Source organism: Oreochromis niloticus, linkage group LG12 (genome assembly GCF_001858045.2).
Source record: "Oreochromis niloticus isolate F11D_XX linkage group LG12, O_niloticus_UMD_NMBU, whole genome shotgun sequence".
NCBI lineage: Eukaryota > Metazoa > Chordata > Actinopteri > Cichliformes > Cichlidae > Oreochromis > Oreochromis niloticus.
Window position 1 is genome coordinate 24882950 of NC_031977.2, and position 16259 is coordinate 24899208.

Genomic DNA, 16259 nt, shown 5'->3' on the forward strand with positions numbered 1-16259 from the left:
GTTTAGAACGCAGACTTTCTGATTATGGGAAAACAAATAATAGCTTGTAATGGGGTAAATAGATCTGAAAAGGCTTTGTCAGAAATTCATGTTGATTAAATCTCAGTAGATTGTTGATATGTTTCTTCTTTTTCTTTTGACTGCAACCTTTAGGGGTCACAACAGCGGATTATCTGCCTCCATATCACCCTATCCCTAGCATTCTTCTCTGTTGCACTAACCCTCTGCATAACATCCTTCATTATAGTCATAAATTTTCTCTTTGGGCTGCCTCTTTTCCTCTTGCCTGGCAGCTCCATATTCAACATCCTTTGTCCATGTCTATATATAAATATATATATATATATATATATATATATATATATATATATATATATGTATATATGTATGTATATATAAAGAAAATAACACTGTCAGATCCTATTTTCCAATTAAGCTTTGTCAAATTAATTAATGGGAAAGATGAGAACAGTTTAATGATGGGTAATAAAAACCATGTCCAATGCTTGAAACAGTGTGTGAGACTAGGACGTTTCTGGTATGTTCTAAAGTCATCTTGTGCTTACTGTACACATATACTCAGGTGTTATGTTGGTAAACATTAACTATGCTTTGAGTAACAGGCCTACAGTTAATCAGAGAGTTCACTGAGTTCACTGTTTGTTCTCATTACAAAAATAAACCATAAATAGCATAAATCTCACTAATTTTAGCCTTATTATTTAATGACAGGTCTTATAGCACTGAACAATGACTCTATTATAACACTTTTAACTCTGCTTTGCAGATTATTTGGATGCATAAACATTTCTTCCAGTAGACACAGAATATATGCGTACACCACCTATCATCAGAAAGAAACTGGGAAGCAACAAACGATTTATATTTTATCTTTTTTTTTATTAGATATTAAACAAAGTGGTCCAGGGTTGGAGAAACCAAACTGGTCACGGTTTTACTGGGCCAGCTCCCACTTTTGAGACGCTGTGGCCCCAGTTTTACAGTCTAAAGATACACATAGCAGTGCTAATGTCACAACAACTGACACTATGTTTGTTAGATGAAGCACTGTATATAGATACTATGCACTGCTGTGCATCAGCTGTGGATCGCAGCTGTTCCGTTTATGTCGGCTGCTGAGTCTGAAACAGACTGACTCAGTGGGTTTTTGATTTGTCGAACAGCTGTTCAAGTTCTTCTTTAGAGGTCGCCTCTTTCTGCTGCATCAAATCAGCATGGCCCTTGGTAACACCCCAAGAATCAGGGACAGACATGGAGGGACACTGGGGACGACCAGAGGCTGGCTTTAGGTTCTCCCAGTAATCACGTCGGGCTCTAAAAGTCAACAGACATAAAAAAACAAGAGTGATTACTGGTAGTAAACAGCGAATATGTCATATTTCACAAAGTATTTTTAAGTATTAGAATTAATCGTTTCTTCTGTTCTGACCTGGCTCTGACCCAAGGCTTGGTGTGCATTTCCAGACCAGCACCCCAGGAGCCATGTTTCTCTGATGCACTTGGAAGGAAGCCTCTCTCAGGTGCCAGTTCCTCTGCTATAGCCCTAATGTGATAAGCCTCAAAGCCACAGCACCCACCAATGAAGCGAATGCCAGCATTGTAAGCTTCTCTGGCATACTTGTGCATGTCCCAGCGAGTCAGAATCCTAGGCTCCAGGCCTGAGAGAGAAAAAAAAATCAATTTTATGCACATTTAAATTACAGTTTTGTAGTTTGTAGTGAAAGCTTGCTCTTCTGTGTTGGCTGGCTGAACTTTCTGCAATGCAGTGTAGCATATTCACCAGCAGAGGGCATATATAAAGAAAGTGCTCATCCAGAACAGTTGGAATGGCAGATTTATAATACAAGACAGTATCTTGTTACCGAAGGGGAACTCTGGCAGGTCGATAAATCCCTGGCAGTTGCAGTCAGGAGTGTGGAATGCCAGCGGCTGAACCATGTAGTGAGCCTTCAGACCAGCCTTCTCCACTCCCTCCTTCATCAGCTTCACAGTCTCCACACAGGTCATGGGGTCAAAGTGACAGTTGACTCCCACAATCTGGGCACCTGTAGAACAAAATACACCACATGCAGTAACATGATTATCACCTAATCAACTGTGGTTTGCAGTTGTGGGTATAAGGTCTCTGAATGTATTTGTGTTGTAGTGTGCATGTTACTAACTATTGGCCACTGTTTTGGCCTGTACAGGCTCATCCCAGAAAAAAAAGAAATCCAAACAGAAGAAAACCAAGTACAGGTATCATATGTCATTTTTATTTAGTTACACTATGGTGGCACAGATGCTGAAGTTTTGTTCATTTTTACTGTACAATAAATTGCTGTTGGGCCAATAGTCACTCACTCTTGTCGTAGAAATACATCAAGTGACCTCACATGAATGTAAAGGTATGTAAACCTCAGCTGATAAGAAGTCTTGAACTTTTTAGTTCTGATAAGGTTCATGAGGAGGCAGGCTGTTATTCTTTTCTGCTGAAACAACATGAAAATTGACAAAGATCAAAGATAACTGTACCCACCGGCTTTGACCAGCCTGACTGCACACTCTCCGGGTGAGACACCGTGCATGTCCCCCTTTGGTCCAATACAAAGAGAAGCAGCCACAGGCTTCCCTGTCTCCTTCAGCACCTCCACAGCCCACACGGCCTCTTCAACATGCTCAAAGTACTAAAGGACAAAAGCATTAAAGCTCAAACTGTATTTCTCTCAACAAGTAAGAAACGCTCAAAAGTGGTACAATGGCAGTTTTACACCTTTGGAATCCTCCAGAAAAAGTTTTTTAAAAATGGCAAAGCGTTCAGTGTAGCTACCTCAGCAATCAGAAAGTCCACATTTTTTTTGATGAACACATCCAACTGTTTTCTGAAGATGGCCTTCACATCTGCCTCGCTCTTGCAGCTCAGGTAAGATGGAGTTTGGGACACTCCTCCAGCAACAAGAGCATCACCCTCATTGGCGACCTCACGGGCTAAATCACAGGCAGCCTCATTGATCTGAGCTCCCTGCAGAACGAAGCAAAAAAACCTAATAATCAAAGAGACTCTTCAAATACACATTTAAAATATTTTTGTTTTGATAAAGAGCTAAACTTGCTGTAATTTCCCTTTTAACTTACAGTCACTTTGAGGTTGTTGCCTCTGTTCTCAAGTTTGTCATCACTGGCGTAGAATGTGAAGGTCTGCATAACATTGGACCCGGCTCTCAGGAACTCCCTGTGCAGCTGTCGCACTGAAAGAGTTAAGAGTTTGCATCATAAGACAAACGCTGTCCCAAAGCAATCTAAAATGTAAAACACACAGGGTATTTACAGGAAGACCCTGCAATGGATAATGGAAATTCCATTTTAAGATGTAACGGAGTAGCAGTTTTGGTGCAGCAGTATGTTCTTACCTGCATCAGGGTACTGTACAGTAGCTTCAGGGGTCCAGGGACCGGCCTTCACATAGCCTCTCTTCTCAAGGGCAAACACAAAGCCTCCATCTCCAATCACCACCTCCCCAGCGTTAAGACGCTCCAACACTCCCTGTGATATTAATCAGTGTGAACTTGGAATAATGCAGATAACTGACTATGACAAGAGTAGTTAAGCTGGAGACATCACAGTGGAGCCAGTGAAGCCAAAGAAACTGCAAACTGTGAATTTCAAAGAAACCTGTAATCGATATCAGCTCATACACAGTTAAATCAATCGTCTGTGCCTTGTGGATTGCAGTTTCCTATATCCTGTACCACATCTGTCTTACCATGCTGAAAGTTTGCTTTTAAAGGTTTGTTCCTCTAAAAAAGCTCAAAAAATCCTGCAAGATTTGCAATAATCAAATAATATTTATAACTAAGTCTTGTTATTTTTAATCTACAGGAAAGAGTTCAAATCTAGGTTATATCAAGGGAGACTGCAAGTGAACTGAGCAAACATGTTAAGTGTTCCTAATACAAGATGAATGCTTAATGAAGAAAATGTTTTTATAATACAAATTTTAAAAAATCCTATTTTTAAATTGAAAAAAACAAAAACATTAATTATGTGCTACTTTGCATAAATCCCTGCTACAAACTGAATAAACACCCAAATGTGTGTTTTGCACACATCTTTAGTCTAGCAATAGAAGCAAAATCGGCTAAAATATTAAAACTGACCAGTGGATAATATAAATATAAATGTGCTTGCAGTGTGACACTCTAAGATAATCTTTTTAAACTACCATTAATCCTTATACAAATAAAGAATGGAATAAATTAAATGAGCTTCATTGGTCTTTCTGTATGTCTCTAATAACATTGAGAAGGTTCAGTGGTCTGACAAATGACCTGATGTTCTACTCAGAATACACACCACTCAAAAAGACTACCATAAACATGCAGTATGATACCCCAGCCTTACAACCTTTCACCCACATTTAACTTACAGCGTGGGGTGGGAGCAGAAATCTCAGAAGCAAATACTAACCTCACTTTGGATCCAAAACTATCATTTGTATTTCCTGATATTTAGATCTTCTACAGAACTCTTCTCACAGCATAACCCCAACTCTGGAGAAAAAGAGCCCACACATACCTTCTTTGCTGGTGCCATAATCTCACAACTGTGTGGACCCCTGACTGCTCAGACCTCGAGATGCTGAAGTGACAGTAGAGTCGGGCAGAGGGCCAGATTAAATCTCTCTGAAGAAGGGGAGTGGTCTAAGTAAGAGCTGCTCTGATTGGCAAGAGAAAGGTTATGCAACTCTTTAACTGAATGAGTGTATTGTGAATGTGCGATACTAGTTTGGTCCGGATTAGATGGTTCTTGGTCTTGCGGTGTTGTTGTTGGATTCCCTCACAGTTTTGGGGTTTCTGTTTTCAACCTGATAGCAGGCAGGCATTAAAAGAAAAACAAAAAAAAAGTCAAACACTAGATCACTTCACATATCTCTGCATGGGTGAAATTTGTAACAGACATTTTTGAGTAGTTTGATTTGTTGTGCAGTCCAAGCACATGCTTCACAAAAACAACACGAAGCCATAAAGTGAAGTAAAAAACTCAGGTTTATTGTTTTGGGGGTTTTACAGTTTAACACTCTATAGTCGGAGCATTGCTGTTACAAGTGCTTTTAATCGCCTAACTGAACTGGGAAAGACCTCACTCATCCCCCCCCCGTCTCTCTGTTGTTGACTGACTGGAGGGAGAGGTGCATTGATTTTCTTTATAATCTCATCCTCATGCAGTGGACTTGGACTTCTGCACCTCCAGCACATGCTTCATTTCCTGGCTGGTGGTGGCCTCTTTGTGCTGAAGCAGTTCAGCATCACCCTTGGTCACACCCCAGCCTTCTGGTGTGGACATGGATGCAGACTTGGGGCGACCAGATGCAGGCAAGATCTTCTCCCAGTATTCACGACGGGACCTAGAAAAAAAAGGGCAGGTTAGGAGACAGACACTAAAGAATTTTATTGCTACAATTGTGTGAATCTCACTAATCGTTTAAGACCCTTTACCTGGCTCTGACCCAAGGTTTGGTGTGCATCTCCAGACCGCTACCCCACATTCCGTGTTTCTCTGATCCAGCGGGTATTATGCCTCTTTCAGGGGCCAGTTCCTCTGCCAAAGCCCTGATGTGATAGGGCTCAAAACCACAGCAGCCACCAATGAATCGGATGCCGGCCTTGTATGCCTCCCTGGCATACTTATGCATGTCCCAGCGGGTTAGGATTCTGGGCTCCAGGGCTGAGAGGAGAGTGGAAAAGAGGATGTGAAATGATGGCCACTGCAAGATAGCCTGCTTTTTTCTTTTTTTAAATATGCACAAAAAATATATTACCGAAGGGGAACTCTGGCAGATCAATGAATCCCTGACGGTTGCAGTCAGGAGTGTGGAATGCCAGGGGCTGAACCATGTAGTGAGCCTTCAGACCAGCCTTCTCCACTCCCTCCTTCATCAGCTTCACAGTCTCCACACAGGTCATGGGGTCAAAGTGGCAGTTGACTCCCACAATCTGGGCACCTGCAAAACAAGGGGGATTTGATTATTTATGCCTTTAAGTAAAAGGAACAAAAAGAAAACATATGACTATAATTTTGCGTACCAGCCTTCACCAGCCTGACTGCACACTCTCCAGGTGAGACACCATGCATGTCTCCCTTTGGTCCAATGCACAGAGAAGCAGCTACAGGCTTTCCACTGGTTTTCAGCACCTGCACAGCCCACTCTGCCTCCTCAACATGCTCAAAGTACTGGAACGACAGCAAGAGAAGAGTTAGGCTTTATTTGCGCTGCTAATAATTGCCCTTTTATGAGACTTAATCAGACATGACTCACCTCAGCAATGAGGAAATCCACATTCTTCCTCACAAACACGTCCAGCTGTTTCTTGAAGATGGCCCTCACTTCTGTCTCACTCTTGCAGCTCAGGTAGGATGGAGTTTGGGACACACCTCCAGCAACAAGAGCGTCACCCTCATTGGCAACCTCACGGGCTAAATCACAGGCAGCCTCATTGATCTGAGCTCCCTGTAGAACGAAGCCACAATATGGTGAATAAAATGCTAACAATCAAATACACATTAAAAAAATATTTGTGTTTTGTTGCTAGTTCCCTTTTAACTTACAGTCAATTTGAGGTTGTTGCCTCTGTTCTCAAGTTTGTCATCACTGGCGTAGAATGTAAAGGTCTGCATAACATTGGACCTGGCTCTCAGGAACTCCCTTTGCAGCTGTCGCACTGAAAGCATACATTGTCGCATTAAAGTTAAAACTTTAGTGAGTTTAGGTGTGGATGATGCATAGGGGATACAGCATGTATGAGTGCTGGCTGTCTTACTGGCTTCGGGGTGTGTGACACTAGCCTCGGGTGTCCATGGTCCGACCTTCACGTACCCCCTTTTCTTTGGCGGTACATGAAGGCCTTTGGAAATCCCATTTTAAGATATAACAGAGTAGCAGTTTTGGTACAGTAGTATGTTCTCATCTGCATCAGGGTACTGAACAGTAGCTTCAGGGGTCCATGGTCCGGCCTTCACGTACCCCCTCTTCTCCAGAGCAAACACAAATCCTCCATCACCGATCACCACCTCACCAGCATTGAGACGTTCAAGGATGCCCTGTGGAAACAGAGGGATCCATTGACACGCTTAACCTGTGCTCAGTGGATCATTTTGTGTGTGGATTTTTTTACATTTATGGATGTGGAGTAGCTCATTCTACATTTTTAAAAATAGTGACAAAGAACACACAAAGATGGTACCATACATATTGTACTGTGGTTGAGAAATGAGCTATCTCTGTGTGCAATAACAATTTTATGATTCTGTAAGCGTTACTGTGAAAGAAGCTGCCGTTTAAGTACAAAGGTGCAAAGATAAAAAGCCATTTTTAGCTTGAGATTCTCCAGCACTGACTGCTCCAGTCTGGATATTTCACAGACCACATGCTCACACATGCATGAAACATGCACTGGCAACATTTCCTTTACAGCACCACAGTCCACTAACCAGCACTGCATATTGCACTTGGTGTGTAAAACATCACACAGTGGAGTATAGTGTGTAGAGGGTTTATTTTACCTTCTTGACAGGTGCCATGTTCCCCGTTCTAGCTGCAGCACAAAGCACTTTGTAACAGCGAACCTTTTTAGGCCTGAAGAGTGCCTGAGATCCCTGCGTTGCTCTTTTTATACTGTTGCAGGTCCAGGAGGATTTCAAGTTTGAACCAAATTCATGCCAAATTGCCCCATGTTTGTTTGGAAATTGCGTAACAAAGTCAACAATTAGCTGGTTTGAGTAAAACAGGGCAAGAGAATGAAAGGGAAATCTGCCTGTGCAATGATTATAGCAGCAGGCTAAACCTTCACATTAACTCACCCCTGTTTGTCCCAAGCATTTTTTTTTTGTTTATATTTTTATATTTTTATTTTTTTGCTTTTATTTTCTGCAGACTGCAGAGATTGTCTTATCACGTAAGTGCGAGAGCATATGCCTATACTTCTGCTTTTGACATAATTTTTCTCAGGGTTTACCTTGAGCATGCAAATGCATTTACTGCATGTACATGTTTGCAACCTCATGCGTTTGTGTGAGTGTTAAGAGATTTTTACATTTACTTACTTTGATAACTTTTATTTTGCTTAAGTATAATTTCTTGTGAGAACATGATGTGCCTGCAACCTACAGATTAAGGAACAGAAGCATGCGTGAGGAAGTTACAAAGTAACACACTCTCAGGCAGAGACAGTTCCAACCTGAAGCTGATATGACAAAAGATACTAGTTCCTCTTGTCTTATGGATAACGGCCACTCATGCGATAACCATATCTAGAGATGTTTTTCTATTACGTATGCTCCACCTAGAGATGCTGTGTAAGCTATTCTCTGCTATAAAATAAAGAACGGACTGAGGCTTTGCGCGACTTGCCTGTGTCTTGCCACGCAGTAAGCCTCGCCCATGTACATGCCATAAATTGAGTTTGTGTTTCTTGCTTCTCTAAGGTTTTTTCCTTTGACATATTTCTTGGTCCTTCGAGCCGGATGGGAAATAACAGCTGATTGGCTGTGACTCCTAACCAGAGACCCTCAGTGCATCCTGATGCCGTGAGAAGCCGACCCTGAAGTCTGTCGACAGCCCTCTCTAGGTAGAGGTGAGAGCCCTAGAACGTGAATTCGGGTCTAGGCCAGGGTGATTTAGAACGGTCCACGGCGCTGGGGTGCAGTGAGGAGATCTCCGTCCTAACTACAGATCCTTTGGAGAGGTGAGAAACAAACTCTTTGTTTTAAAAAAAAAGCGCATAGGTCTTATCCGCCGCAAGGATTAATAGCGCATTAGGCTGACCCACTGCACGGGTGCACAAAGAGAGTAATCCGCTGTAAGGATTTAAGACGTCTAAAACTTAACTTGAAAAAGTTAAAACTGGCCTGGTCCGCCGCAAGGACCCGCGCGCGTAAAGAAACAAGAGTGAATATATGTGTTTTGTGTATGTCATTTTTCTGTCTGTTGGAAGTAAACTAATTTTACAGCACAATACGCTGCTGAGTTGCTTCCAGTTGTTATTGTTATTTTATTTGCTGTAAGACGCTGAAGTACTGGTGACAAAGGAGAAGTAGGTTGGGCTCCGTCCCGTAAAACTGACACCGCTCCGCGAGTAGCTCGGAGTTGGAGGCCGTGTCAGCAACCACTCCTGAGTCTCATACCAGAGAAAGCTCTGCAGTTGTGTTGTAACAATGGGTAATCAGCCCACCAAAACTCACTGCTGACTAGCAGTGGTTAGAAAAAAAAATGTCCAGGCACCGGACAAATTAGTGCTTGTAGATGGAGAAAGCCTAAGAAAACAAAACGTCCCACTATACATTCACCCATATCAGGAAGAACATAGTAATCCCTCATCAAGTAAAAGATTAGAGATCAAAGTTTAAAAAGGGCTGGATACAGACCCAACTTAATACACATAAATACAAGAGGAATGCATAGTGGAATAAACAAAGGGTTAAATTAAATTAGAGCTTATGTATTCAAACTAATAATAGGAAAGATAACAATCTGTAAATTGGTACTAACAAATGAAACAAAATTGGGAAGACAACCAAGCTGAACGAATAGAATAAATGAAAGCAGATAATTCACACAAAACATATTAAATAAAATAGAGAAATGCATAAGGTATATTAAGGCTGTGTCATTGTTCAGCCAGGGAAAGAGTGTGGAAAAGCAAATGTCTCCAGCTTGGGAAGGTGTGAAACTGCAGGTCACATCGGCCTTTGATGGATACATAATGAAATATAAAATAATAAACTATTGTATATTAGTAGTAAAGTAGTGTATTGTAATATACTATTGCTGTTATAAAAAAGGAAAAACAAAACAATAACAACATTAATAGTGACATAATATTAATAAGAAGAGGCACCTCAGTCAGTTATGATGTGAGGTGGATAATTGTTAAAAGTAGTCTGATTCAAGCTTAAGGTTTGCTCAAACTCAGTATAATAATATATGAGATGAATAAATAAGGAACATAACTAAACTAATCAAGTGCATAGAGACACTTGACCTGGTTGTAAACCTGTCATCCTAGATGAGACTTTGTTGAGATGAAGAGCAAACCTATACTAACAACTAATAAGCCAAACCCTGTATACAACAGCTAAAGCTACAGGTTTGAGAAGCTGAATAAAATGAATTAAATATGTGGACACTACCAAGCTGATGAGCAAGTTACACATTTTTTATTTTTATTTGTTTTTTAGAGCAGAAGCTGCATATTAAAGGTCACACATGCAGCTGTTTGTGAGCTCAGTTTTTTTCCCTCACACTTCTGCTTTGTTTCTGGCAGCAGCTTTTTCTTTTTGTGTCCTGACTCATGTGTGTAAAGCCTTCATGCCATCGGCAATTTGTTTTTTGTTTTTGTTTGTTTGTTTTGTTGGTTTGAAAAACAAATTTGTGATCATACTTGTGGATCACAGTGACACATAATGATTAGGCATATGATTTATTAATGCCTAGTTTTAGAGCTGTGAGCTATGAGCTGTAAGCAATGCAAAGTTTTTTCCTAACTTAAAAGTTTGAAATATGTAAGATGTGTGAGTTCTTTGAAAAAAGGAATTGCCTAAAATGCCCTAAGTCAAAATGTAGTGCTGCATCTACAAAGAAGAAAGCAGAAGAAGCATTCAGTAACTTGAAACTGGCATTACAGACAAATACAGTTTTGGCTTTGCCTGATTATGATAAGCCTTTCTACTCGCATGTAGATGGAGGTGCAGGTTATATGAAGGCTGTTCTAACACAGGCCTTTGGGGAAAAACAACGCCCACTTGCATTTCATTCATGTAAATTAGACTCCGTTGCATTGGGTCTGCCTACGTGCGTGCAGGCTTGTGCAGCTGCAGCAGAGGCAGTTAAAAAGTCCGCTGATATTGTTTTAGGACACACATTGATCATTAAAGTCCCACATGCTGTGACCTCCATCTTACTGCAAGCAAATCTATCATACCTCACACATGCACGACAACTTTCCTATGTAGACATTTTACTCTCACAGTCACACATCAGAATTCCGAAGTGTGGACAGCTAAACCCTAGCACACTTCTTCCCACTCTGGAAGATGGCGACGCACATTGCTGCATAAGAAAGCTAGATGAAGAAACCAAACCACGAGTTGACATTTACAGTACACCATTTTGCAAAAATCTGGCAAAATAGAGGCATGGTTACCTCCACAGGACATCCAGTACAACACAGAAATTTTCTAAAAACACTTTTAGAAGTAATAACTCTGCCAAGACAGCTAGCAATATGTAAATGTGCAGCACACCAAAGAGACGACTCAAGCATAACAAAAGACAATAACTTCGCATATCAAGCTGCAAAATCAGCGGCACAACAAACTGTAGACACACTAATGTCAACATCACCCTCACAAATACCACTTGATGTTTTAAAGGATGAACAAAAAGCAGCTCCCACAGCTGAGCAAAGGAAATGGCTGAAATGCGGAGCGCAACTAAAAGATGACTTGATGGTTTGTGAAGGAAACCAATACTTCCAAAATCTCTACACAAAACAGCAGCCTTAGTGACACATGGAGTTACTCTCCATGTGTCAACAGGAGGGATAGTAGATATAATCTCCAAAACACTTTTACACTCTAAATTTCGAAACTTCAGCAAAAGAATTTGTCAGAACATGCATGATTTGCCAAAAAAACACAATGCACAAGGGAATCTCAGACCAAAAAGAGGTCATTTTCCCACACCACCTCATCCTTTTCACACAATCCACATGGATTTTATTGAACTAAATGAATGCCAAGGCTCAAAATACGCTCTAGTGATCATAGACGTATTCTCAAAATGGCCAGAAATCTACCCAGTAAAGAAAGCAGATGCCATTTCAGTAGCAAAATGCTTATGTAACCATTTTATTCCAACATATGGCATCCCCACTCTGATAAGATCAGATAATGGGACACACTTTGTCAATGAGGTAATCAGCAAAGTCTCTGAAGCACTAGGATTCAGCATCAAAAATCACTGTGCTTATCACCCGCAAAGTGCAGGATTAGCGGAAAGAACTAACGGCACAATAAAACAGAGACTTAGAAAATGTATGGAAGAAACAGGGAGACCATGGCCTGAGTGTATAGGCCTAGTAAAAATGTGGATGAGACTAACACAGGGTTCTCAGAAACTCACACCTTTTGAAATCATTCATGGCAGACCATTTCCACTGCCAATCACAAGTGAACCTTTAGATAAATCAATCAGAGAGACCACACTAGCAGAATGGATGTCGAAGCTACTAGAAAACAAAGATATTGTTTTGAACAATAAACTGCCTTCTGAATCTTCTCCAGTATCTTGCAGGTTGAAGCCAGGTGATTGGGTCCTGATTCGAGTTCTCCATAGAAAGAATTGGAGCTCGCCCCACTGGGAAGGTCCCTACCAAGTGCTTATCACCACACCAACCGCCTGTAAGATAGCAGAGAGACCATCTTGGATTCACCAAAGCCACTGCAAGAAAGTGAGTGACAGCCCAGACTCATAGACTCCAGCACCCCTACCTTCTGGTGATCTACCTGGTGAAGAGAGGGCTGATTGGGTATATCCCGCCCTCTACTTCTCGCCAGTAGTCTACTCACCCGAGGATCTAGGTGTGTTTGGCTGTCATGAAGACACTCGCCGTCCTAGCAGCTGTCCTCCTGCTCCTAGCAGGACTCCTCGCACTTTTCGAGGACAATAAAGAACAAAACACAAGGCAAACGTGCCGCCAGCTTTTCGGGCGTTGGCTATCAGCATAATAAAATCATCATCAACGAGACAAGCTCATCTACCATCTACTCGCTTAACTTCCTTAGTATCTTTCAGGGACCACCCCAACACGAGATAATCACCATTGAAGACGCTGGACTTGACAATGGAACGTGTGACCAACTTTTCTGGATCAACTTCAACGTGACAAACCGGAACACATCCATTCACTTCCCAGTGTTCTTGGACCAAACCCCAGGGAAGAACCACTCCATGTGCTACCAGCAAAACAACGGTAACAGACCGCTTGGAAACACCACTAACTGTAAGTGGAGAAGGTGCCCCTGTGAACATGACCGGCCCCTCAAATGGCACTTACTGGGTCCAAGGAATGGCCTGGCTATGTGGACAACGTGCTTATTTCATACTACCCCCAGGCTGGACCGGAGTTTGTGCCCCCATCTTCATATCAGACCACACCTTCAGGATGACCGCTGTAAACACCACCCCAACCACACGACGGAAAGGAAGATCATCATCTCCAGGTATCCAACCACACGACCCCGTGTACGGCAGTGATGTGCCGGAGGAATTCAAACTATGGACCACTGGACTGAAGGTCCTCCACTCACTGTTTCCGTGGGTTGGAACTGGAAAAAACATGTTAAGGATTGAAACATTAGATTATCGCTTTGGACTCTTTCTGAACACATCATGTAAAATCAACGACGAACAAAACCAAGAAATCGACGCTCTGCGCATTGCAGTAATGCAACACAGAGTAGCATTGGATATGATTCTCGCCGAGAAAGGAGGACTATGTGTCCTCTTCGACAACACCTGCTGTACCTACATCCCGGACAATGTGCATTCCTCAAACATGACTGATGCTCTGAATGCCTTGAGGCAACTGAAGGAAGCCCAAAGTCAGGACTATGTGAAAAACACCACTGATTGGTTCACCTGGCTTTTCAACGGCTCATGGCTACAAGTACTGAAGAGACTATTCATTGGAGTTGGAGTGTTTTTAATTTTGTTCTGCTTCTTTGCCACATGTGTTATCCCATGTCTAAAAGCCATAATCAAACGAATGATTAACACCTCACTTGCAGCATACGTCAGTATTCCACTTGATTTAGAACCTAATGATGAGAGTGAAGATGCCACTGTTTAAAATTATAATGTGAATATAACCATGTTTGATTAAAATCACATACACAATGACGAGCTACTTGAAAATGCAGACAGCAAGAAAGTAGACTTTGATGTTTTAAGCATGTTTTATGAAGAAATTAAATCAGCAAAAACAGGAGGGAATGTTAAGAGATTTTTACATTTACTTACTTTGATAACTTTTATTTTGCTTAAGTATAATTTCTTGTGAGAACATGATGTGCCTGCAACCTACAGATTAAGGAACAGAAGCATGCGTGAGGAAGTTACAAAGTAACACACTCTCAGGCAGAGACAGTTCCAACCTGAAGCTGATATGACAAAAGATACTAGTTCCTCTTGTCTTATGGATAACGGCCACTCATGCGATAACCATATCTAGAGATGTTTTTCTATTAGTACGTATGCTCCACCTAGAGATGCTGTGTAATCTATTCTCTGCTATAAAATAAAGAACGGACTGAGGCTCTGCGCGACTTGCCTGTGTCTTGCCACGCAGTAAGCCTCGCCCATGTACATGCCATAAATTGAGTTTGTGTTTCTTGCTTCTCTAAGGTTTTTTCCTTTGACAGTGAGTGTGTACATGTTTGTAACAGCATGCATTTGTGTCCTGAAAGACCCAGCTTTGGGATGTCACAAATTTGGTCTGTCCTGGTTTTTGAAAGCTTTACACATATGAACATTTGTTAGTGCCGAGACTCACAACATATAGTACTGTAAATGTCTGCAGCTCAAGCCCCAGTGCAGTGTGCTCATGTAGGCATGCCTGCATGCATGTAATGGATATAGAACTACTATAGAACAACTAGTTTATGAAACAGTTTATTTACATACAGTGAGTGGGGAAATATTTTGATAATAATTGTCTAGAGATTCAATGACTTCTGGCACTTTAACAATAATAATGTAGTTATTTTTTCTGTTTTAGATCATGCAAATAAACAGGGAAATAACAGATTAATTGTATTTATAATGATAATAGATTAGGTTGCTTTGATCATGCTGTCTGGAATGGAAAAAAGCTGATATTTGTTCAGATTTAAAACCGCTCCTACATGTAGATCGTTTCATTTATCTGGGTTAACCTTAACACCTCATTTTCTTCACAAAGTCTTGATTTTTTCTATGTGCTGCACACAGACACATAAAGGTGTAGACACACACACACACGCACAAAGACACACGGATATGGAGAAACTGACCTTCAGCAGAGTGGTGGTGTCGTGCTGTTAGATCTGGGTCTATCCAGTTTCAGGAGGAATGTTACAGCGAGGCCTTCCCAAAGTGTTTATCAACAGAGTCAAAGTTCAGAGAACCACCTCCAAAATCTGTAGTTTATGGAATTTCATTAGCGTGTATTTTCTCTGCTTTTTGTGCAAAAAATGAATCCCAGCAGCCATTTGAGAATCGGCTGTGCATTTTAAAGTAACCCCTTTTCCTTGTTGGTTTCAACTTAATGCCGTTGTGCTGAACCTTTTATTTACAGAAAAATTTTAGAGGTAATACAATTTTTTCCAAATAATACATTTTGCTGGATTTGGAGGGCAAAGTGTACTAAATGATGCACAAAGTTGTATTGAACCTGTGGATGTATTTTGGTAGTAGGAGCTGCAAATAAATGTATGAAGAAGTATGACTGCATACCTCCCTGTTAGTCATTAGACTGAAGCTCATTTCTTCTCTAAGTCGTCTTATTTTGGGGGTTTAAAATGGCTATATTTAGAAAAAGCTTACTACAAGATGTAGAAGTTTGACTTGCAAAGACGACACCTAAATGAACCCTCTGAACTACTTCTCTCAGACACAAGACTTTATAGGTAGACTTTTATTGAACCTTAGTTCACGTGTTTGTATATTTGTGTCTGAGGGCAAAAATAATTCCAGTGCACTGCAGAGATACCGATTCAGGCAGCAGGTCTCCCAGGTGAAGCCTTTAAATCTCTAGGTACACGTGCACCAGAGAAAGTACTGTTTACCGTGCCCACTGACTATGTAGCGTAATATTTCAAGGACACATGAAGCTTGGAATAAATATAAAAACTTTTCATTCACCTGATTTTTTACATCTTATTTTTCTTTTCACCTCTTCCTTAATAATTAAGGGGCTCCTGCTCTCTTCTCTTTCTTCAATTTTAATCCCATCCAAGAAGGGTTACAACAGCTACATTAAGCTTTACTAGTGATCTAAATTTGTAAAGAATATCTATGATATCCAATTTCTTTGGAATTATTCCAGCTATCCCAGTCGGAGTATCGAACACTGACCAGCAGGTGGGCAGACTAACATTGCCCTCAACTAGTTCTCGCAGGCTGAGGCTGGAACTGAGGCCATTCATGGAGTTTCTGTAACAGA

At 41.2% G+C, this 16259-nt stretch overlaps 2 protein-coding genes across 2 annotated transcripts; both read right to left on the minus strand.

The window, feature by feature from the left end:
• Positions 1–1027: 1027 nt before the first annotated feature.
• LOC100705436 (betaine--homocysteine S-methyltransferase 1) lies at positions 1028–4696 on the minus strand. The gene is made up of 8 exons (XM_003451057.5): positions 4576–4696; positions 3411–3543; positions 3136–3248; positions 2831–3022; positions 2540–2687; positions 1884–2066; positions 1451–1679; positions 1028–1335 (listed from the first exon to the last, which is right to left on the minus strand). Exons 1-8 carry the CDS (start codon positions 4591–4593, stop codon positions 1158–1160), a joined length of 1194 nt encoding a protein of 397 aa, XP_003451105.1. The 5' UTR covers positions 4594–4696; the 3' UTR covers positions 1028–1157.
• A 331-nt stretch (positions 4697–5027) lies between these two features.
• On the minus strand, positions 5028–7718 carry LOC100705166 (betaine--homocysteine S-methyltransferase 1). The gene is made up of 8 exons (XM_013274882.3): positions 7561–7718; positions 6966–7098; positions 6607–6719; positions 6317–6508; positions 6084–6231; positions 5819–6001; positions 5496–5724; positions 5028–5404 (listed from the first exon to the last, which is right to left on the minus strand). Exons 1-8 carry the CDS (start codon positions 7576–7578, stop codon positions 5218–5220), a joined length of 1203 nt encoding a protein of 400 aa, XP_013130336.1. The 5' UTR covers positions 7579–7718; the 3' UTR covers positions 5028–5217.
• Between the last annotated feature and the right edge of the window lie 8541 nt (positions 7719–16259).